This window comes from Zootoca vivipara, chromosome 9 (assembly GCF_965207765.1).
Source record: "Zootoca vivipara chromosome 9, rZooViv2.hap1.1, whole genome shotgun sequence".
Taxonomy (NCBI): domain Eukaryota; kingdom Metazoa; phylum Chordata; class Lepidosauria; order Squamata; family Lacertidae; genus Zootoca; species Zootoca vivipara.
In genome coordinates, this window is record NC_142592.1 from 40453006 (window position 1) to 40478608 (window position 25603).

At 39.3% G+C, this 25603-nt stretch overlaps 1 protein-coding gene across 9 annotated transcripts in view; it reads left to right on the top strand.

The window, feature by feature from the left end:
- The window catches only part of ATF7IP (activating transcription factor 7 interacting protein), an 80888-nt gene that overhangs the window by 37945 nt on the left and 17340 nt on the right, over positions 1-25603 (top strand). For all 9 annotated transcript variants that reach the window (XR_009558275.2, XR_015945860.1, XM_060279744.2 and 6 more), the window contains exons 2-6: positions 6345-7435; positions 19335-19415; positions 22085-22230; positions 23556-23693; positions 24384-24449. Coding sequence is in view for 7 of the 9 variants with exons in the window: in XM_060279743.2 (XP_060135726.2) it covers positions 6345-7435; positions 19335-19415; positions 22085-22230; positions 23556-23693; positions 24384-24449 (1522 nt within the window). In the remaining 2 variants the exon portion in view is untranslated. The remainder of the gene's footprint in view (positions 1-6344; positions 7436-19334; positions 19416-22084; positions 22231-23555; positions 23694-24383; positions 24450-25603) is intronic.

Here is a 25603-nt window from a genome sequence, read left to right on the forward strand (position 1 = left end):
TCTAGAACACTGATTCTTCCATAAGACACTCAACACGCTCCCAGATCTTCTTTGTGTGGTATGCGTAAAGTTGAATTTTAATAGGCAATTTGGAAATGTTCCAGCCAGATTCTAGAAAAGGAACATTTTGTTCTGTACTCTGTTTTTGCAAGGCTGGAATCTACGACCCTTTATCTAGAACTAGATACACAGGCCAATGACTGTCCTTAATTTCTTTGCAGACATTACTACATGCAAGTCAGTTTTGCTTGTCTAGATTATATGGAGTAATAAATTGCAAGGTTACCATGAATGCTACATGATTATAAAATTTTATTCTTGTAGAGATTCTGTTAGTGCTTTGGAAAAACTCTCTGCTTTTGTGAATGCAGTGGCAGTGCTGTTCTAGAGTACTTATATTATGTAGAGAACCACTGTATGCAGTCATTTTGTATTCTAGTTTATGTTGCTGCCTTTTGAGAATCCTTTTACAGTCCCTCATCCGCCCCCCCCCTTTCCAGGCAAAACTCAAAATAATAGCAGCTGATTGGCTAACCTTTTCAGCTACTCAAGAGCTGCTCACATGACTTTACGATTATGGGCTAATCCATAGCAGCTATGCTAATACTTTCTTTGTTGTCATGCAGCAGTGATCTCACTTAAGGGGAAAACATGGGGGAGGGGAAGGAAAACTGATCTCACTTAAGGGGAAAACATGGGGGAGGGGAAGGAAAACTACCTTATTGGTAGAGCAAGGATCTTTTTGGGTATCATTGTAAGATCCAGTGGTACACTCCTTTTACCATATAAGCACTTGCAGCTACAACACGGGCTAGCTTATTACTAAGGGAGGGGGGAGAAATGACTTGAGGAATCTTTTGTGGTCGCGGTGATTTTATATAAAAGGATAAAATGTTGTAACATATTAATGTGACTTCTTATGGAAGGAGAATGTGTGGTGTTTAGGTTGTTGTTGTTTAGTCGTTTAGTCGTGTCTGACTCTTCGTGACCCCATTCACTACTATTTATGCATTTGTATACTTTTCTAAATTGAGCATTAGGTGCTATACTGTAAAACATCATTTTCTTGAAGGAAAGTGTTGAATTCTACTGTGATATTTCTTCATTTGGCACACAACCAATAAGGGCACATCCATAAGAGGTGTGTTTAGATACATTGAATCAAACCAAACAGTACTGGAACATAAACTTGATTGAAATACAGTACCAGCCGTCTCCGGGGCAGTTTGAGAATCCTTCCTTACACTAGAAGAGATCAAAACTCTCACAATGCAGTATCTTTTTAGATACTACTGCCTTATGTACATGCAGAAATTAGCTTCACTTTCTTATAAACTTGGTCATGTGCATCATAACACCATTTTGAAGAGGATTAAAGTATGAAAGTTTTTTATTCACTGAATAAGATGAGTGTGATCTCCCAGAATCAAATGAATATACACCTATTTTCAGGTAAGAAAATAATTTTATAATTCCTCTGTTCTTCCTAGAACCAGAAAACATATGAAAGAGAACCGCTGATTGGCTTGCACGAATATGGCCAAATTATCTCAAGTGCTCTGTGTGATCTAAATCCCCAACAGCTTTGTGTGTTCTATTAAGTGGCTACAGTGTGCACCCTTGTGGATGTGGATTGAAATTGTACTGTAAAACCTGTCTTTACTGCATATGATATATAGGTTGCTTAGCAAAACATCTTTCATTTGTTGTCTTGTTACTTAAATGTTGCACAATGGACAGAGTTGTATGCCTTCAACAAAATTCTGGATCCTTGGCAAGATAGAGAAATTTCTACATAAATAAGTGAATGACAAAATAAAGATGAAATTACAATTATTTTGTTTTGTTTTTTAAAACTTTTTTGATGAATATAATACTTACAAACACAAAGCAAACTTATTGTACATACATACACCTCTCAACAAGGTTACAAAAAAGAAAAGAAAAAAACAAGCTAAACATGCAAACATAAATCTTGACTTTCCTCCACCTATGTGTGGCTTCCTTTATTTCTTTTCTTTTTGCTGTGTTATCAATATTATTTTTGACTATCTCATCTTTTACCCATTTCTTCTTAATTTTTTACTCTCTAAATTTCATTCATTGCATATTGATATATTAATACCAGAACAATGTTTTTTGATGTATTCTTTCACACAAGTCCACTCCTCCATCAGTATTTGGTCTGATTGGCCTCTTACCACTGCTGTAAGTCTTGGTGAGTCTATGTATTCACAAAATCTTATTTGCCATTCTCTTATTGAGGGACTTTTTTCTCCCTTCCATTTTTTTGCTATAATCATTCTGGCCGCAGCGGTTGCATATAAGAAAACTTTCTCCCTAGCGGCAGGAATGCCTGTCGATATAATTCCCAAGAGGAACGCCTCGGGTTTTTTATTACATGATATTTTAAGCATTTTTTAAAGTTCCTCTTGAATGTCACCCCAAAATTTGTTGATATACATACACTCTCACCACATATGAAACATTGTTCCTATCTCTGTTTTGTATCTCCAGCACAAATTAGATTTTGATATACGTATACTGATATATACATATTCTCACCAAATGTCACCGGAACAGTATATATGTGTGTGTGTGTGTGTGTGTGTGTGTGTGTGTATCGAACTTTTGAATTATTCTACCGCAACTGGTGAAGAAGATTTAAAGACTTTGGTTGCAATTTCTGATCATTTGTATTAGTTTATAAATAGTGTTTTGTGCCATTGTTATTGGCCATCATGTTGTGTTATTTTGTTCAGTTTGTGCTCTATGTTCACCTGCAGGCAGCAGGCACCATTACATTAGTTTCAACATTTTAGGTGCAATTCCATTCCCTTTCTTTAGGTGGCATTAAGTGTTAGGCTGAATATCCCAAGTGTTCCTTCTTACTAATTTCCTTTTGACGCTGGTTTTCCCTGTTACACCATTTCCTGTTTCTGTCCCCTTTTGTCCTGTGGTATGACTCAGTTCTTTGACTCCACCATTTTTCACAGCCTCACCTTTTCTTATTCTGGCTTTGCTCCTTTGCTCAATTTCTTCCTCCCTCTTTGCCTTCTCTTTCCCCTCTCTTCCCCACTTTTTCCGTTCCACCCGAGTTCACCTTTCTTTACCTGGTAATGGCGCTCCCCCTCACTTGTCTCTTTTCTTCTTTGCCCATCTTTCCCTCCATTGTCTTTAAGCCTTTCCATTATGCCGCCTCTGCCTCCTCTCCCATCCTCCACGCTCCAGTTCCTGCTCGCCTGCCGTTGGTACCGGTATGTTCCTTTTTTTTTAATACTCAATATGCACTTTCTCACTCTTGGGTCCTTTTATAGAGCTTTCTGGTCACAGCTTTACTCGCCAAACACTGTGGACCTCCTTCAGCCTTATTTTGTCACTCTGTCTTTGTTATTTTCCCATAAGAATTCTGCTCTCCCTTTTTATTCTTGTTATTTCATCTTCAGAAATACAGGAGTATGTTTGTATCCACCATCTGCTGTATGGAGTAACCTGGTGCTTTTCTTCTTGGGGTCTCAGCGTATTTCACGGTCAGGCTTGCATCCTTATTGTGCTGAGATTCATCTGACTTCCTCCACTTAAACTGTGCTGGAATGACAGAGGATCCCTTTCTGCACTCTTTGGTGCCCTTTTCGGTCTGAGACCTCCTCTCAGAGCTTTCTAGGGGTTCACGTCGCCCTTGCTCCCCCTTATTTCGCCCATTCACCGTGACTGGGAATGCTTCCACCGAGGCAGAGAGAATTCCCTGACCCGCCACTTGAGAGCACCATACCGAAAGAACACACAATTATTTTGTTAAGTGTTTTAGCTTCTATGATTATCAGTTACTGGTCACATAATATGGCTGTCATGATATGGCTTAAATATTTATGTGTGTCAGTCAAAATATCTTAATGATAAATATCTTAATGATAAATGCAAATTTAAATAGGTCTAAAGCAGGCAGGCAGAACTTCGATAATGTTCTTCAGGAAACCTTTTAACTGTTGAATTTGTTAACTCATCCTGCACAATGAAAATCAGCTTATATACATTCATCCTGTTTGGAAAGTTATGTATGTATAACAGTTTTTGTTACATAAATAACAAGTTGGCAAGTTGTGGTGGGAGAATGCAATATCAGTTTACAGTACTTGTTTCAATGTTTGTTTGGGGCCATTTGGCAAATGTGAGTTTTTTTAAAAAAAAAATTGTGGCAGAATTACAAGATGAGCAATTTGGTGCACATGCAACTAAATGGTTTTAGGAGTTTTGTGAAGACAAAAGACAAAACCATTTTTAAAAAACATCCCCTCTCAAGGTCTGTTTTGCACATCACATTGACCACAGTTTAAATAAATGTTAGAGTAAAAAACATATTAGTGTTCCGTGTGAACTCAGTTCAGTACCATAATTATGCATTGCTAGTTTGTGTGTGGAAAATAAACCATGGTTTGTTGCTGTTTTACTGACTTTAATTATGGTCCAGTCTTGCATGTGAGCTTTGGCACCTCCTTAACTGATTTAAGTGTGGTTTGTTTCATTGACATGTCCAAATCACCCACTAAGCAATGTAGATTCTAGGGAACAGTTTCTGGAAAATGTAACTGCTCTCAGCAACTCTTATTTTACATTTCCAGAGGATGACATCACTGGCTGATATAATAATTTTCTTTTTCTGAATCCAACTCTGTTCCATTCCTGCTTTGATTTGCTGCTGTGGCTTGAGAGGAAATTGAAAACTTAAATAGAACTTCTTTGAACTATAGCTTTGGAGATGTTTTGACTGGTGGGTGATTGATTGGCTTTGGTTGGCAAATTAATATGCTGTCTTAAAAACAAATGACTTTCTCCAAGTAGCACAGCTCAGAATAGCCATAATTCTTGATAGTGACACACACAAATAAAATGCAGAAACCCAAGAACGGGTGTCAAATATGAACCATTACAGTAACTATAACAAACTGGTAAAACTACTTAAGTGTGTATTAAGCAGTCTTTCAACCCTGCTGACAGCAGAGAAATCTGGTAACTCAAACGTAGGTGATTCTAACTAAACATAATGAATTCATGGTAACAACTGATGGTTGGTTGAGAGAAGAAAAATTAGAAGTGTGATTGCAGAGAAAAGGAATAGAAGAAGCTACAAAGGAGCATGGGCACTTCTTTCTTGGAGGAGCAGGTGGGGAAAGCAACTATTTGATGACAGTTGCAGAAAGTAAGTTTCACATACCCTTGCTCTCACAGACAATCCGTGGAGGAGAAATGGTGATGTGGTGTATCAGCTGTTAAGCACCACAAAGGGTTCAGGGAAGTTGGGTGGAGAGATAGCTAAAGGCAGGAAGTTGGTGGGATGGAAGGAGAGCAGAGTATGACAAGGCAAACCATAGTTTCTTCGACCGTCTGTGGCTTGGCTGTAACATGGTTTGTTCTGTAAAGCACAATTTATAGTTTTATGTGATGTGTGAACCAAGCTTACGTAAACTCCGAAGTTCCTACACTTGTCTGACTACTTCAGGAGTTATGTTATGCAAAAGAGCAAATTGGGGGGGGGGGAATCATGTTAATTGTATATTTTTCATACTGAAGCTCACAATAATTAACCATATTTGCGAACTGACCTTTGTGGGTTATTTTTTAAGTCAAGATGGTAAATAAAACACCAAGGAAAGGGCACATTTCAAATCATAATGTTTAATCCAGTTCCCAGTTTTTGCTTAAAACATATTTCCTGGGAAAAGATGCATTTTGCTGTGACAAATTATTCTGTTACAATTTTAATTTTTTAAAAATGGTATTAAATTTATTATTACATTTATTACCTTGGGAGCATATTTCAAAGCTTTTAGTCATGCAGCCCTCATGCATTTTGTATATTTGCTTTAGAAGAACAGTTGGGAAATTAAAGATTTCTGTTTGATTCTTTCCTATACGAAGGACAGCACGATCACATACTTGAAGGTTTAAAGTGCTTAGAACTTTCCAGAATCAACAGCTGGTAGTTAATGGGCAAAATAGTGTTTGCTCATGATAAGGAAACCAAAGACCCATACTAAATATTCATAATTTACACAATATATGATCATCTGTGTCACAACATCCACAAAGGATGTTGATGTGACGGGAACATGTGTAAAATGCTTGTTCCTTTTACAATGAGAAGTGTAGTGTTTGTAATGTTTTGTTTTTATTATAAGTGCAGGAATATACAGACTTTTCCCCCACAATAACAATAAATGTATACCAGTGCTCTTGATGTACCAACCACACCAAAGCCAGAAAAATGGAACAAGGTGATCTTTGTAAAGTGTGTGTGTGTGTGTTGCATTAACATTCATTTTTCTTTAAAATGTATACCTTTACAGAATCAAGATGGAAAACAATGAAGAACGTCAAAGAAAGGTTTTTAAGGCCCGCAAAACCATGAGAGCAAGTGACAGACAACAGCTTGATAGTGTCTATAAGGTAAAGGAGGAACTTCTGAAAACCACAGATGTCAAGTTGTTAAATGGGAAACATGAAAATGGGGATTCAGATCTTAATTCCCCGTTACTCATTTCTGAATGTACTGAGGGCAAAGAAGTGAATGGCATAGAAGATTTATGCCTTGACTCTGAAGGACAAAAAATGGACTCTGAAGAACTTACTGATGCCAAAAGTCCAGATGTGAAAGAGAATCAGGTTAGTGACCTGACTCCTAAACTTGAAACCCTGACCCCTGAGAAGATTGTTTCTGAGCAAGAACACGAGGGTGCTAGCACTATTTCAGGCTGTGATCCTGAAAATCAGGTGCTCGACTGTAATATTGATAATGACTTGCAGGACGAAGTCAAAGTCATTGATGATTTGGACCACAAAGATAATTGTATAAAAGACGTTTTGGACCAGAAAGCCACACCAAGCGAGCCTGAAGAGGAAAGCAAAGTAAGCTGTGATATTAATGACAGCTCAGTAGAACCAGTAAAAACAAATGAGTTAGCTCTTGCTCCTGATACACCTATGGAAGAAGAAAAGAGCACCAAGGAAACTCTTGTAAAAGAGAACATTGATGAGGAAGCAATATCTAGTAGTATTGATACAGATGTAAATCCAAAGGAGGAAGCTACTCAATCTGCAGAACCTCTAGAGACCAGCACTCAAAAAGCTGTAGAAGATGAACCAGCAGAAAACATTTTGGGAAATGCAGCTACAATGGAAACAGAGGAAATTATTCCAATTTTAGAAAAGCTGGCTCCAGCAGGTGAATTAAGTTGTTTCCCCAAATCTACTATGCTTCCAGTAGAAAATCCTAACTTTGATGCAGAAGATAAAGCAGAAAACCCATTAAATTCATTAGCCAAACATGAAAGCAGCGAAAGTTTGCCCAAAGAAGCTTTCTTGGTACTTTCAGATGAAGAGGAACTCTGTTCTGTTAAAGAAGCTGAAGTGATAACGCCAAATGATTCAACCCCTTCAGGTGAGTGGTATTTTCCTTTCTTTAAGAAATAAGTCTTTTCAAGACTGTTCTGAATTATCTGCCCGTGTTCTTGGAAATTTGCTTGGTTTTTTTTTTTAAGGGAATGTGCTCTTCAGCAGTAAAATACTGACCACACGCTTGTAACATTAATTTATTAGAGCAACATACTCTAATGTTCAGTAGATGCTAATAATATAAAAAGCATGTTAACTGGAACAAAGAAATGAACAAGTTAATGTTAAATTTAGTATGAATTTTATCTATTGCTTTTATGCTAGACTATTAAAGGATGGTTTAAATATTGTTTTTAAAGTTAAAATTAATTTAAAGTACAAGCACAGAATTGGAAGATAGAAAGCCAGCTCAAGACTACAGAGCTGTGCTTCTTTCAAAAGTTCTACAGAGCAAACTGCTAGTTTACCTAGAACAAGTCCTGTCTGAAGGCTGTCCTAAACATGTATGACATATGCTACTGGTTACTACTTGTGGTTTCTAGTTACAACACATGGATAATAGAAGCTTGAATTTGTCGCTGTTGACAAGTTCTTGGCTTTATGGAATATTCGAATGCAGTCGGACTGGGTTTTATTAGTTCTAGTTTCGCCTTCCCTACTCAATGTTTACTTAGCTATTTTGTTCCATTTGTGAATCACTTCCTAGAAATCTTCTCAAAGCATTTTAACAATGAAGCCATCAACATTAAAACATATATAAAACAATTTCATATGTAAGAGCAATTTCAAAACCAATATAGATGTAGATGAGATAGAAATCTCATTCCCCATTCTGCCAGCTGCAATACTTCAGTGACTATTTCGAGATCAAGGTTTATTGTGGAATTTGGTGCTGTTGATTCACTCAAGATTTTCACATTGTCCACATAATATCATCATGAAAAGTCAACCTGTATTTTTTAACATTTAAAATTGGAATTTACTCTTCCTGCAGAAATTCCATTAAGTAAAAACAAGCCGTGACCATATGAGCACAACCTAGTTATTTTGTTACCAGCAGTCTAAACAATAGGGACATGCCTATTTCACTAACTACTGCATGCTGAAAACATGTCTGAATTTCCACTAACCAGTTCTGGGGATCTATACGATTGTAAAACATGTAAGGTTTTAACTAGCAGGTGGCGGGCTAGAAATGTTTTTGAAAATGCCTGCACACAGGTACAGAACTACACATGCACCCATAACAGGAAAAGGCAGCAGAGGCCAGGGAAGTAGTGCTTGAGGAGAGAGGCCAGAAAACAGCGTAAATATTTCATCAAGGACTGTCCATCGGTGCAAGTGAGAATAGTGGAATACCTATGAAAAAGTCTGAAACATGAAGTGTGGGGGCAGTTACATTCCAGTGGTGCTCACGGAAAAAACTAAATCCAAACAATCCGTTTCTGATACAAAGTCCCTGTCTAGAAGCATGCTATATCTGCTATTTCCTTTCCCTTTTGAAGAAAGGGGATTCAGTGCAAAGTTGTATTTTATAGACTATCACCACCATCTTGATAAATTTTGAAGCCATAATACAGGTGTTGTAGATCGTTCAAAAGTTGTATAGCTATGATCTATACAATCTGCTGATACCCATCATCATCAAGGGTGCTTTTTAAAGATTAATGTCATATGCCTCTCCCAAAGAAAGGCACTGATATTTTCCTTAACCCTTGGAACTATGTCTCATGACTGGATGCAACTAGCCAATGGAAAGAATAAAAACAAACTAATACAAACAACTGTGATGAGCAGGTGCCCTGATGTCATGGCATCTAGTTTGAACAAAATCCTTAACAGTTTTATACATAAATCAGCTATCTCTTTTTGAGCTCCATTAGTTGGAAGGCACTTGGAGCAGCTAACAATTTAACATGTAAGAAAAATCACATACAAAAAAAAAAACGAGTAGCCACGGTAAGTAAGTCTTAGACGAAATCAGCAAGTTCTAAAACACCTTGTCCAGGAAAAGGTTCTCCCTCTCATTGCCAAAAAGTCAAGAAACACTGCCCTGGAAGTGCATTCCAAAATTGGGGCCTTTTCAGTACATCACCCCAGTTTTGGTCATGATCCTTTTCACATTCAGTGGTGGAGGAACCGTTAAGTGCCTTTGAGGAATATCTCAGCAGTGAACCAGTGACATATCTGGACATACTTTCTGGGTTAGTGTACTTCTACAACCTGTCTTACCATATTTAGAAAAAAATCAGATGAATGACACTTTGGATGCAGTGGGTGCAGGTAAGAACATCTCCACGTCCATCATCACTATACCATTAGTCAAATGTATTCCATATATGTTTGGTTGGATTCAGCTGAGGGTTGCACCTTTTGTCTTCAATCTGTCATGATTGCTTTATTCTCTGCAACCGCCCAATAAACCAGAGGGTTGCCCAACTGCAGGTATAACAAGGACCTATTTGCATTTTCCTTTAAAATATTGGATTACAAATCCATAATTCTGGACAAGGTCAGCTCTGTGAGTTTCTGAGGGCAGATCATTTTGACTATTGGGAGTGGCAGTTCTGGTTAATGTCCTGGCATTCTAACCCTGTATCAGAAAATAATCTGTCCATGATAAATGTATCATTGTTACAACTGATCATATTTTTGGCTTGTACAAACAAATTAATAGCCTATGTCAACAGTATATTAGGAAAGTTCTATGGCAACTATCAAATACTAAGCTAAATGCTTCAGTGTGTTGCTGTGGATGTAGATGTTTCTCAGAACTACTGCTTTGGAAAATACCTTTACACAAGCTGCACACTTGTTTGTATACATCTAGAGTTTGCTAGACATCAAAATAGGCAGTATGCTAACAGATTTTCCAGGCCTTCCTTAGCACCTAGTGTGAAGTGCATGAAGTCACAGTTGGTTATACTTCATAGGCTGAATAATGGCTGAAAGGATAAAATTCCTATAGACTACACCTGTACTCTTTTAGTTTCTACTAGAACTGATTGGTCTAAAATTGCCCCACCTTGCACTATCTAAGCAGGTTTGTAGTGCTTCCATAAATAATTTAGATTTATGTACTTGCTGATACTACAAATATGGTAGCCAGCTCCTTACCTGAGCCCCATAATATACTGTCTTCCTCCATTTCCTAATTGGGTTGATGTAACTTCCCATTCACAGTTACTTGCCAGGACCTATTATGGGCACTCATTCAAATTACACATTTCCCCCTTCTCTCAAAAGTAGCCATTAGCATTCAAATAACCTTGCAGTCAACACTGTAGGCCAGTGTTTCTCAACCGCTGTTCCGCGGCACACTAGTGTACCGCGAGACGCTGGCTGGTGTGCCGCGACATGCGGCGACGAGAAGGGCCAGCTTCCTTTCCGGCGGGTTAGTGTTGTCTATTGGCGGCCGCCAGGCACGTGACAATGCAAATCGCTCTTCTCGCCGCCGCCCTTCATCCATAGCTAAAATAAAAAGATCCGATCCCTAGAGCTGTATGGAAACCCATTGGATCCATCAGCCTCTGAGAGTGGACCATCCTCGTAGATCTCACTGAAAGCCTAAGTCTCAACAGGAAATGATCTGACCGTGACAAGGGACTAAAATCAGTGCCCCCCCATTTTCCGATAACCCTCTTCCTGCCCAGTCAAGAAAACTTATCCCAAGTCTCTGTGCCATCTTTGATTCTGCTTTTCATTTCATTCCTCTGGTTTACTTTCATTCCCCATCTCATCAATCTTTGACCTAATCAATTTTATTTGCTCATCAAACATCATCCGAAGGATGCAAACAGTAAGTGGAATGTTAAAAGGTATACTTGCCAAACTGAATGTTTTTGACCATATTAACAATTCAGTCTCATTACATCTCTGGTCTCCAGCTTGAGATCTTCATAGCCTTATTCCTCTTTAAAGTAAACACATTCCTTTCCCAAGAAGGAAGGATCAAGTGGCAGAGTTACTTTTGCTTTCTAGGCAACACTTTGGTCAAAAGAAGAGAGAGAGAAAAATAGCATTCAGAACTCCCTTGTTCTTTTGAAACTTTCTTGAGCAGGCTTTTGTTCTGCCTTCAGGCCTTTAACAAACAACCTCCCTTCACTTCTTGAAGCCAGAAAGCAGCTCATATATTGCAGGGGTGACCAACTCCCAAGAGGCTGTGATCTACTTTCAGAATTAAAATCTGGCAGTGATCTACCCCCCATTTTTAGGGGTTCGGCTCAAAGTTGAGCTTTTTTTAGGGACAAGGAAAGGGGGTGGCTGATATGCAGCCAGCACAGATGGAAGACTGGGGTGTGGGGTAAGGGAGGGAGATGCTGCCTGCACGGATGGAAGACTGGGGTGTGGGGTGAGGGGGGGAGATGCTGCTTGCACAGATGGAAGACGGGTGTCGGGTGAGGGGGGGAGATGCTGCCTGCAAGGATGGAAGACTGGGGTGTGGGATGAGGGGGGGGAAGATGCTGCCTGCACAGATGGAAGACTGGGGTGTGGGGTAAGGGAGGGAGATGCTCGGCTTTGGCCGAGGACGGAGGAGAGCAACCACCACGTTTTCCATGGCTGCTCTTCACCCACATACAGCCACACACACCCCTTCTCTCTTTCTCGGTTAAATAAAGGCAACAGCAACCGAGCCCAAAGGCAGGGAAAAGTTTGAACAAGGGCAGAAAAAAGTTTGATCAAGTTGCAAAGAGCAGCAATAACCCCCCCCCCTTTTGCAAACTGTCTACATGTTTACATGGGTGTGGGGTGGTCATAAAAGTTCGGGTGGGTGTTCCCCCCCCTCTCCCCCTCTTTCTTTTCACTTTTTAAGTTCCCAAAGAAAGGAGAGACATCATCTCTCTTTTTGACGTTTGCATCCACAATCTTTTAAGAAACTAAAGGGGGGAAAGAGGGTGGTGGGGCAGGGAAATACATCTTTTGACCAGGGGCAGGGGAGAGAGAGAGACAAACCTTTCCCATGCTGCTTCTTAGCAACTATTAAGGTCACAGTTTCCTAAGAGACGTCACACATTTTCCTAGGTTCGGACGCATGTGGGGCTCCTTCCTGTACTCCTGACGATGCATGTGTGCGTTTCCTCCTATAATCCATTTAGCCCCAGGCTAAATTTTGGGAAAGAGCTGGATTCAGAAGCTCTGCTCTTTGTTCCACGGAGCAGCATAAAATGCAGGAAGGAGATGGGGGCGGGGCCAGGTGCTCCTAGAAAAGCAGCCAACGATCGACTGCAAGCCTCCTGGGGATCTACCCGTCGATCGCGATCGACGTGTTGGCCAGCCCTGATATATTGAATGCAAATTTCAACTGGCAGATGGTGAAATCTCTGAGTCATAAATAATCTTCTCAGAAATAATTAAGAAACAGTCTTTTACAGACCCCATGCCCACCAGGATCTTACAGCTTTTGGGCATGATGTTTATTCCTCCACTCAGAATTCACTTAACCTCATCAGGGTTCCAAGGAGCTGACACCTTTTTGGTGTCCCGACACAGAAAACTTCTTTCAGAACATCAGAGATTAGTCCTCTATTCACTCTCCCCCTCCCCTGAGTGAATTCTATAGCAAAGAATCGTGTTTGGCTATCACCACATAATTTCTCCAGCAGCCTGCTGACAAAATATGTTCAATCTACCATGTTCCTCCCCTGGAAGTTTGCCTCATTTCTTGGCTCTAGATTCAATCTAGTATACAGTCATACCTCGGTTTAAGTACGCTTCGGTTTGAGTACTTTCAGTTTAAGTACTGCACGGACCTGTCTGGAACGGATTAATCCACTTTCCATTACTTTCAATGGGAAAGTTCACTTCAGGTTAAGTACGCTTCAGGTTAAGTACAGACTTCCAGAACCAATTACACTCATACTTCGGGTTAAGTACACTTCAGGTTGAGTACTCCGTGGACCCATCTGGAATGGATTAATCCACTTTCCATTACTTTCAATGGGAAAGTTCACTTCAGGTTAAGTACGCTTCAGTCTAAGTACTCCGCGGACCGCCTGGAACGGATTAATCCACTTTCCATTACTTTCAATGGGAAAGTTCGCTTCAGGTTAAGTACGCTTCAGGTTAAGTACAGACTTCCGGAACCAATTGTGTACTTAAACTGAGGTACCACTGTATATCGAACTGGGCTCCTTTGGGAGGAAAAAGTGGAATGGAAATGTAATAAATAGTGTGAATACCACATCTGCAGGAACACAGATGGCTCCCTAGGATCTGATGCTGGAAATGGATACGATCAACATACTGATGATCCCTCAGCCAAAATCTGGATAATGGTGACCTCCCCAGACATTTCATGAAGATGGTTTCATGTAAATGTTTAACAGACGGGAGGATAAAATTGACCTCTGCAGCTATAGCTGGTAGTATCAAAAGCTACTGAAAATTCCTGTACTCTCCATGTCCATTTGCCATTTTTGTTTCAAAACAAGGACAGAAATCGGATTGAAGTGAATCTAGATAATTTTCAGGAAACTCATCACAGTCTCTAGAATTGAGCAGTTTGGCTTCATCTCACTGTTCAAAATCAATGTATTCTGCTGGATTGCACCCTTAGAACTAATAGCAGATAAGAAACCACTCTTTGTTAGTGTGTGGGCAGTCATAATTGGCCCATACACCTTCATGAGATTTGTGTTCATAGCAGAGACAATGTGGTGGGATGGTTGGTGATCTGGACTAGGGCCTGAGAGATTAGGATTCAAATCCTCACTCAGCTGTTAAGTTCTTTGGGTGATCTTGGGCCAAGTCCCTGCCTCTCAGACTAACCTACCTCATACGTTTGTTGCGAGGAAGGGCCATAATTATGCATGCCACCTTGAAGTCCTTTGAGGAAAGGTGGAATAGAGATGTAGTGCTAAAATAAGGTAAGCTACTCTGTAACCAGCTAACAATCTGGTCGTGTTACAGGTAGGTAGCCGTGTTGGTCTGAGTCGAAGCAAAATAGAAAAAAAAAATTCCTTCAGTAGCACCTTAAAGACCAACTAAGTTTTTAGTTTTACAAGCCATAAGGAACACAATTTCAGATAAAACCACAGCGGACTTTGCTACCAAACTCTGCCACTTTGTCCTTAATCACAACCACTTCAAATTTGGTGATGACCTGTTCCTCCAGATCAGCGGCACAGCCATGGGCACCCGCATGGCCCCACAGTATGCCAACATCTTCATGGCAGATTTAGAACAACGTTTCCTAGACTCCCACCCACTCAAACCTCTCTTGTACCTACGATACATTGACGATATTTTTATTATCTGGACACATGGAACAGACCCTGGAAACCTTCCACCAGACATTCAATGACTTTCACCCCACCATCAACCTAACAATGAACCAATCTATGCAAGAAATACATTTTTTGGACACTACTATAAAAATACAGGATGGACGTATAGACACCACCTTATACAGAAAACCAACTGACCGACAAACATATCTACAAACATATCTACCATCCCAAACATACCAAACAATCCATCGTATACAGCCAGGCCCTACGTTACAACCGCATCTTTTCCAACTCTACAGACAGAGAATCTCACCTAAGAGATCTACAGCAAACCTTTTTAGAACTAAAATATCCACCTGATGAAGTTAAACAACAGATCAACAGAGCCAGACTGATACCTAGAGAGAACCTGCTGCAAGACAGACCCAAAAAAGAAAATAACAGAACACCACTAGTCATCACATACAGCTCCCAAGTTAAAACAGTACAACGCATCATCAGAGATCTACAGCCTCTCCTGGACAATGACAGCTCCCTTTCTCAAGCTCTGGGAGGAAGACCTTTCATTGCCTACAGACAGCCACCCAATCTTAAACAACTCCTCACCCACAATAATACAACCACCAGACTTAACATGGACACTGGTACCAGAGCCTGCAATAAACCCAGATGCCAACTTTGCTGCCACATACACCCGGACAACATCATTACTGGCCCCAACAACATCCAACATACCATCTCAGGACTATTTAATTGCTCATCTTCTAACATTGTGTATGTCATTAAATGCCAACACTGCCCTTCAGCTCTCTATATTGGACAAACAGGCCAAACCCTACGCCAAAGGATAAATGGACATAAATCTGACATCAGGAACCATAAGACGAGAAACCAGTAGGAGAATGCTTCAATCTCCCAGGACATTCTATACAAGATCTCAAAGCAGCTGTTTTATTACAGAGAAATTTCAGGAACAGACTGGAAAGAGAAGTTGTTGAATTGGAACTCATTACCAAGCTTAAAACCATGGAGCCACCTGGGATGAATAAAGACATAGGATTCTTATCTCATTATGCTTTCTTTAGCGCCTCAGCCCTTGCTTTCCCCCCCCCAGGACTAATTGCAGTCATCAGCAGTCGTTAACAGCCATCTACAGGTTTACCACTCCCATCAGCACATCACCCATTCCCACCCACCCCCCACCCTCTGTATATATATAAGGGTCTGACACTTCTGTTTCAAGTGTATCTGAAGAAGTGTGCATGCACACGAAAGCTCATACCAAAATAAAAACTTAGTTGGTCTTTAAGGTGCTACTGAAGGATTTTTTTTTTCCTAATCTGGTCGTGATGAGAGATCTTAATACCTCAGCTACACAAGAACATTTGTTCCAAGATCCACACATTATTTATTCAGATGGTTTTTATGCTGCCTATCAATGCAGAATTCATGCGAAAGGCTGGACTGGATTAATCCCAAAATGGAATTAAGATTGCCCGAAAAATATCAACAACCTCAGATATGCTGATGACACAACCTTGATGGCAGAAAGTGAGGAGGAATTAAAGATCCTTTTAATGAGGGTGAAAGGGGAAAGCGCAAAATATGGTCTGAAGTTCAACATAAAAAAAAACACTAAGATCATGGCCACTGGTCCCATCACCTCCTGGCAAATAGAAGGGGAAGAAATGGAGGCAGTGAGAGATTTTACTTTCCTGGGTTCCATGATCACTGCAGATGGTCTCTGCAGTCACGAAATTAAAAGACGCCTGCTTCTTGGGAGAAAAGCAATGACAAACCTAGACAGCATCTTAAAAAGCAGAGACATCACTTGCTGACAAAGGTCTGTATAGTTAAAGCTATGGTTTTCCCAGTCGTGATGTATGGAAGTGAGAGCTGGACCATAAAGAAGGCTGATCGCTGAAGAATTGATGTTTTTGAATTATGGTGCTGGAGGAGACTCTTGAGATTCTCATGGACTGTAAGAAGATCAAACCTATCCATTCTTAAGGAAATCAGCCCTGAGTGCTCACTGGAAGGACAGATCGTGAAGCTGAGGCTCCAATACTTTGGCCACCTCATGAGAAGAGAAGACTCCCTGGAAAAGACCCTGATGTTGGGAAAGATTGAGGGCACAAGGAGAAGGGGACGACAGAGGACGAGATGGTTGGACACTATTCTCAAAGCTACCAACGAGTCTGACCAAACTGCGGGAGACAGTGGAAGACAGGAGTGCCTGACGTGCTCTGGTCCATGGGGTCACAAAGAGTCTGACACGACTAAACGACTAAACAACAAATCATTGCAAACATTCTCAAGGAGGCTCATAGCAAGAAAAGCCAAACACATCAAAACATTTACTGTTTAAAAGTTAAACAGATGAAACTGGCAGCACTAAGACTCCTATAGTATTTACAGTCAAGCTTCTGAGAAAATCAGAAAGTTGCTACCTGGCATGAGAAAGAGCCTTTTGGGGGGAAAGAATTCAATAAATAAGGTGCCACAACTGAGAATGCCCTCCTCCCAGTAACCATCTGCCTTTAAAAAATCTGCTCTTGCTTCACTGTTGATAGTGGAGGCACCTGAAGGTGGGCCTCTGACTGCTACCTCAGCCTTCCGATGTGCTGATACAGAGGTGGTAGTTCTGAAAATTTGCCTGGAGTCAGGAGATTTTAAAATAAGCAGTAGCACTTTGAATTGCTCTTGTAAACAGTGAAGAGATACTCTCTTTGATTGGTCCCAGTCCAACAGCTAACCTGCATTATGAAATAAGCTATGATAACTTACAATCTCTCTCTGGCTTTTGATGCCATTGGCCCATGATATTATCCTAGAACAGCTCCATAGAATGGAAATTGGGGACATTGGTTCTGGTCTTCCCTATGGGACCAAATCCAGAAAGCAGCACTCTTTGGCCCTGTAGTGGTCACACTATGGGTGCAAGGGTACTATTCTATCCCTAATGCTATTTAATATCTATATAGTGCTACTGGGAGTGGTCATTAATATTGGGGGGGGGGCAAGGTGTTGTTAGTACTCTTAATTCCCTATAACATCTGAATCCAGAAGCCATAACTGTCAAGCAGGCAGGCTTCAAGGTCACAGCCGTGACTTGTTACAAAACAGGAAACAGTAGAATAAACCCGTTATGTCCTTTGCTTGTTAAGGCACTCTCCTTTACTCAAGCCTTTACAGTTCGCAATTTTAAAATTTCCAGCACAGCTTGTTTCCAAAAGTCTCTCTCAGGATCAAGAGGGAAACTATTTAGCAACTTTACTAAGTTTCTTTCAAAATTCAGGCAGCTGCAGCAAGCTTGTAGCTCCAGACTGCAACAATAGAGTCTCACCTCTTGCTGACTGGGTGGTCCACTTCCGAAGAAAGAGCGGTATTCCACAATAGTCCCAAATCTTCGCATGGATGCATAATCAATAACTCTCCCCCCCCCCTTTCCCTGCATAACGGGGGAGATTTTAAAGTTCCTTTTGGGAAGTTTTATAAAGCACTTAGGTATTTTTGGCTTTGGCAAAACGACCGCTGCTTTCAAATTCATTCAGCGGAAAGGGTCGACCTCTGCCCCCCCCCTTCTGTAGCCAAATTAGTCCAAATCTAATTCAGATCTTGGGTACTCACGATTTTTCAAATTTTCTTGTTTCGGAGGAATTGATCGCTAACAACCTCTGGACTTGGAAGCTTTGCACCATGAAGGAAGCGATTAGATCCTCAGCGCCCACGTCTCAGACCCCTCTCACTCTCTGCGCTCTGAAAAGAGCTTTCCGGGCAGAGGGGGAGTCGCAACAGGTGCCCGCCGGATCACAAAGTCCCCAAAATGCTCTATTTGGGGTTTTGCTGGGGGTCCGCAGTGCTTTTGCCTTCCCCAACCTTCAAAGCACTGGAGTTTCTTTCAACAAAAGAACTCCCATCTGAATGGCTGTGCAATCAACCGGAAGTCTCAATAAATTTCATAAATCTCTGTCACTTCTTTGTTTTAAGTGTAACTTTGGGTTTTATCCTTTTCTAAATACTGCAATAAACCTACAACTGGAATCCCATCTTGCTGAAACAAAGTTTTTAGGAAGAGACCTGAAACTTGAGAAAATAAATGTGGCAATAACCATTGTGATTTACTTGCTCGAGGAGTGATACTAAGATATTACTGGTTGATGTAACTGTGAGATGAAAGCATCCAGAATGTTAACTAAAGGGTTGCTGTTCTCAAGGACTGTAGAACTCCGTGATGTCATATGCCTGAGACAGTTATGGCAGTTAGTAACGGTATTTTGTGTGAGAGCAGCTGAACTTCTGTGCTGCTGTCCGCCTCGGAGTTAGTCTGCTATAGTTTTGTCTTAGATACAGATCTATGTAATATGTATTGGTAACATACGTTACGCCTGCCTGCCTTGTATATTTAACAAGTGCGAGTACAAGGAGTAAAAGTTACTTACTTTAAACTTTAAAGGAGAGTGTCTATAGTTTTTAAAGGAGGGGAAAGGGTGAAATGGTCCAGGCTTTCTTCTGTATAACTCTGTAAAGTCTAATTCCCACAGTAACTAATTAATGGTGTTAGGGTTTTTTAAAACTAAAATTTCAGGTTATTTTTGTGTGTGTTTAGCTGTACATATAGGAAACTAACTTACATAACTAGCTGTGAATATCTTTTTCAACACATAACTGGTGAGGCTTTGTTCAATAAGGTAAAGTGGTTTATCTTTCTCGCAGAAGGCAAAGATGATGAAAAAGAACTGGAAAAAGTAGAAGAAAAGGAGCATGACAAGGAGGAAGAGAGACCACCAGAAAAAGGTATGTATGGCAAAGATGAGAAATAGTTTTGCTTCAAGGAATTGAATTGCTGCATTCCTGTATTCAGACACTGTATCTTCACTGTATCTGTAATACAGTATCTTCACTAAAATGTTGGCATATATTCCAACCGTCTTAACAGGAGCGCTTATCTCCAGCCATCTTGAAACAGGAGCTTTGTAGTGCTGTTCATGCTTTGTTTTCCCCATCTAGCCATGCTTTGCTATGTATTATAGTACTAGAATGTTCAGGGCTATATAGCAGATGAGCATATGAGAATGGCTAAAAGGTGTAATCTTTTTTGTTCCTTCTTCCTGAAACATCCCCATATGGTGAAGGGGAGCAGAGTTTTTACCCTTGTGATATATTTCCCCACCCTTATATTCCGCAAATCGTTAAAAGAGAATGGAGCAGCCCGTCTCATTTTCTCTTCTTTTAAAAAGGGGTTTATTTTTCATTTTCAGGTTTACAAACAAAAAGAAAGCAATTAAGATATAATCAATAAATCCCCTTTGACTTTCCTCCCCGCTTTTATGGATCCTAATGCCAACGCTTTTCTCCTGCATCTCCTCTGTTACTCCAGTTTTATCCATACATCAACTTTTACATACAAGCAGTGCTTTTTCTCTGGGGGGACGTGGGGGGACGCATACTTCTTAAACATTTTGTGAATCTTTGTACTTTAGTCCATTTACTGTATTTATTTCCCCCGATTTTAACTATAAAATGGTGATTTTCCTGAGTCAAAATGAGAGTACCTCTAAACATTTTTAAAGAAAAAAAGCACTGCCTACAAGTATTATATCAATCCTACTAATGATTTTAATTGTTCACAATATTTTTTCAGCTACATTATGTACTTTCCCATTCCTTATTAAAATTCAAATCTTCCTGGTACCTAATTCTTCCGATCAGTTTTGCCATTTCAGTGTAGTGGTCCATCAGTTTTTTCTGCCATTCTTCCTTGGTGCAGGGACTGTGTTTTCTTTCCATCTCTGAGCTAACAAAATCTGGGCAGCTGTAGTAGCATACATAAATAGTCCCTTCTGGTCATTTGGAATCTCTGCACCTAAAACTCCTAAAAGAAAAACTTGTGGTTTCTTAGAAAACGTTATATTTAACTTTTTTTTCTTCAACTCATTGTATATCATCTCCCAAAATGCTTTTACTACTTTTCACATCCACCACATATAATAAAAGGTGCCCTCTACATTTCCAGCATGCATTTGATCTTGATTTATACATTTTGGCTAATTTGCTAGGGGTTAAATATCAACAATACATCATTTTCATATAATTTTCTTTCAAGGTGCAATGGTACCTCGGTTGTCAAACATAATCAGTTCCAGAAGACAGTCTTCTGAAACATTCGACAACTAGTTGGATGTTATAACCAAAATCTATTGCCCAGTGTATCATCACTGATTTGATCTGTTCATCTTTCGTATCCATTCCAATAATAGTTTATACATTTTAGAAAGTAATTTAGTCTTATTTTCTAACAGCTCCCTTTCAAATTTAGAGGTTTCATCTTCTCATTTTCTCCTCAATTTTTCTTCTCCTTTGTCATTTGACACCTCAATATTCCATATGGCCTGGAAGCTCATGATTCCTAGTCATACTGTTTTGTTTCTGTTTAATTTATTTCCCTATTAGCTTAGACTTTTATATACTGATGCATACTAAAGGAGTCCCCATCAGTCTGTATAAAATAGTATCTTCTTTTTGGGGTGGCCCAGTTCTGCTTCCAATCTGATAGGTGCTCAATCACCTGTTTGTTATTAGAATGATGTGTGCTAACACTTGCCTGGAAATTACTATAATCTTACAAAATAGAATGCAAAGATTCTTGCCAGTTCTCAGCATCTCTACTCTTTATGCATATGAGTGAAGAAACTACCAATTCTTTTAATCTTAAAATAGTTATACCCCATCTGTTAACAAAGTTCTCCAAGTGGCTTTCAATGTATTTAAAATACAATCAAACCAGATGTTAAAGTCAATCTCTGGACAGGACTTTCTCACCCCAACTGCTGCTGATGTGTCTTGCATGTGCTGTTGGGACAAGAGTAGCTGGGAGGCAAATGTGTTTCAAGGCCTCCCTCTAGTTCTCAGACATATCAACTGCCACTTTGCTACAGAATCTCTGGGCTACAACAGACCTCAGAACACTGAATTCAAGTCCTCATATGTGACATAGTGATTGGCAGTAATTGATGAGATGGGACCACTGAGTCAACAATGCAGTAAAATAAGTGAAAGCTGTTATGCCATATATTTTGTATTCCTTTTTAAACTGATAACAACAACAGCAATTCTATAATTTATACCTCGCCCATCTGGCTGGGTTTCCCCAGCCACTCTGGGCAGCTTGCAGCATATCTAAAAACATAATAAAAACATCAATTATTAAAAACCTCCTGATACAGGAATCCCTTCAGATGTTTTCTATAAAAGTTGTGTAATTATTTTATCTCCTTGACATCTGAAGGAAGGGTGTCCATAGGGAGGGCACCACTACTGAGAAGGCCCTCCACCTGGTTTCCTGTAACTTTGCTTCTTGCAGTGAGAGAACCAGATGAATCTTTATGTTTTAAGTTATTTGTCTTGAATGAATAATATTTTAGTGGTCAGTAGAGTTCCTTGAAGAGTATGTTGTATCCTTCTAGGTGAGGCATCAAGAAGAAAGCGTTCCAAATCAGAGGATATGGATAATGTCCATTCTAAACGCCGTCGACATATGGGTGAAGAATATGAAGCAGAATTTGAAGTAAAAATTACAGCCAGAGGAGATATCAATCAGAAACTAGAAAAGGTAGAGTTGATTCCCTCTTATCTTGCACACATTTGGCCTTTTAATTTCAAACACTTCTTTTCCAGCAGCATCCAACTTGCAAACATTTTGTCTTGAAGATCAGAATATTTGTGTTATGGTGAATTGAGTGAAAGGAAACTATTGTATTGTATTGTTATTATGTTCCCATTGATCCTGTCAGATAGAAATATTTAATACTGGAGTAGCCCAATATTTCATATTTAGTTTGGCAACAGTCAAACCATGAAATATATTCTTCCTCTTAAGCTACTTTTATCTGTGTGAACACAGAGTAGACCATGGACCACTGGCCAGTTTCTGGCTGACTGCCTGTTGGTTGTTGTGAGGGGGGGGGGATTGGCAAAGAATGTTGGTTTAAGTCTTTGGTTCTAAGAACACCACTGATGTGACTTGTTAATTTACAAATTAAGAGTGTATACTAAACATCTCTTAAAATGGCTTAAGTAGGGTCTTGCTGTATCGTATCAAGACCCTCATGCAATATAATTCTAAACATGTGAGATTAGGAAAGTCTCAGACTAGACTGATAGATAGTATGTATGGCTGATGGTTTAGGAATGATGAGTGTTGTAGTCCATTAACATCTGGAGGGTTCTCTATCCAAGTTGTATGCCACATGTAATGCAGCCCTGTGGATGCTTGTTTATATGCAAATCAGTAAAGGTGATTTGTATAATGCACCCCAAAATAATATAATAATCAAAATAACAATAGAAATGTATAAATACAGTTTCATTGACATTGTGATCAAAACTGGGATAAATATATTCACTTAAATGGCTTGTTGGGAGAGGAAAGTCTTTAGTGGGTGCTGGAAAGACACTGGAAGATGTTGTCTGTATGTAACTTTCTATGTTATATACAAAAAGCTGCCCTTAAATAAGTTGTAGATTTTGTGCTCTAAACTATAAGAGGAAATCCCTTTTCAAATGCAAGTGTAGATATAATCAGGATTGTAAAGAACACAGTCTACCAATAAATATGGGACATAGTTGACATTTTAGACACAACAAACTAACAAGTGTGACTCTTCCTCTAAAACCATTAAGGGTGTGGATCCAAAAAGGAATGCAGAGAATTTGCTTGCAAACATTGAGATCCAAAAAAGATTTTTCATAGACATGTTTAATGAAACTACATGATCAACAAGCAAAAACCTAATTATTGACCTTAAGTTTTGTTTAAATACTAAAATAAAGTTTAATTAGATAACCTTATAAAAAGTTTTGTAATGCTGAGTGACATATGTGCTAATTGTACTGTATATAAAATGTTAATATTAGCATTTTCATGTGTTTTCGTAGGTCATCCAGCGGTTGCTAGAAGAAAAGTTCAATGCACTGCAGTGTGCTGTGTTTGATAAAAATCTAGCAGATCTGAAAACCAGAGTAGATAAGATTGAATGTAGCAAGAGACATAAAACTGTCCTTACCGAATTACAGGTATATATGCAGATCTTTTTAAGACTTTGTGACATTGTTTTTCAAAAAAATATTTTTTCAACATTAAAAAGTAATGCTCCTGTTGGTGTGTGTACTTTTTCCTTCAGATACTTGTACTCTCTTTTTGGTTTTGTGTTTGTTTTATCCTTTGTGACTCTGCCTCAGAGCCAGTTCCCCCACAGGAGTGTTACCACTGTGTACCAGAGTAGTGCAGGGGGGGGGGGGTGAGTTTGAGGTGGTGCAGATACAATGGTGAAAGCACCAAATTGATTCCACCAGTGCTCCTGCTTTGGTAAGCATCGCTGACACCCTGTGCACTCAGATGCTCCTGATAAATTGGATACTAGTAATAAATAAGAAACCTAGAACATTTTAGGTTGCCAAAATGTGCCTATTGGAGCAAATTTATAGAACCCAATTATGGCAGAAAGTTACTTAGCATTCTAACATCAGTGAAAGTATTAATCACTCTGGTGCTGTATTTGTTCTATGGCTATGAAGATCAGAGAGAACCCATTCTTTACAAATGATAATAATTGCTGGAAATGAGGAATTATATTTATTTTATTTTTATTATTTTGACCTCATTTGTTGATATGACTACCCATCAAAGCAATAATAAATTGAATTAAACTAAAATACTTTTTGAGATCGTATCTGATTTCTCTGTCATCTTTCTCTTTTTTTAAGGCTAAAATTGCAAGATTAACTAGACGTTTTGGAGCAGCCAGAGAGGATTCAAAGAAAAGACAAGAAGTAAGGACATATATTTTTATGTTTCTGATTACTGTTTAGATCAAAAATTAACTTGGTGGTAATTAAATTGGACTTGGTGATAATCAAATTGGACTTTACTGAAACGACATCTCTTTCCTAAAAAGCACTCCTAGAAAAAAATACTAATTGGTTAAGAAATGCATTCTTTGTTGAGGGGAGAGGTATTTGTGCTAAATTAATACATTGAAAATACATTAATTCTCCATTTTGGGGGATGACATGCGCGTGAAGAAATTTTCTCTAAGTAGTAATAAGGCAGAATATATTGAGTTTGGCCTATCAGAACAGAAAATGAAAGCTGGAGTAAGGCTTAGGAACTTGTTAATCAGTGAAAGTCTCAGTGGATGTTTAGTAACTTACCTAGCAAGATAATGTGTGTTCCAGGCCATGGTCTGAATTACCTTGCTAAAGCTAAACAGGGTTGGGTCTACTCTATACCTAGACAGGCGACTGCCTGGTCATCACATTTACATCACCCTGGATTCCATTACAGAAGGGATCTAAATCTTAGAAAATAAGCATGCATATTTGCTAGTTCATGCATATTTTCTGCTACTTCTCCAAATTAATTGGAGTAAAGGGGCTAAAAATCCATATATTCATATTTGCACATGATTGAGAAAAATGTCATAACTTAAAAACTTCATAATTTTACAGTATTAATAATTTAAAAGAAATATTTGTCTACTAATTTAGAGTATACAGGCCATGCTGATATTAGCATTGCAAACTGTGCCACAGAATCTGATGTACTGCAGACGTATTTTATGAAAGCTGGACTTGTAGCAATTGTAGCAAACTATCATGTCATGCAATGCATGAACCATAGCTCACAGTGAGGAACTCAGAAGGCCACAGTTTTCTTTTTGAAATAGGAAGGAGAAATAAAGACTAATAAATTTATTCAGTTTTATGGACTCAAACCCACTTCACTGGTAGATGCATGAAGTGAAATCTTAGTTAGCAGTTATATAGATCAGAAAGCTGGATGGCAGAAGTTGAATCTCAATGAGATGCAAAAATATAGTTTGTGATTGGAATTGCTCTGTTATTTAACACCTGATCTGCTCTGGAGGGGGTTTGGTTGAGATAGCAATGAGATCCCTAGTGCCCCCTTCCAAATGGGAAAGCAG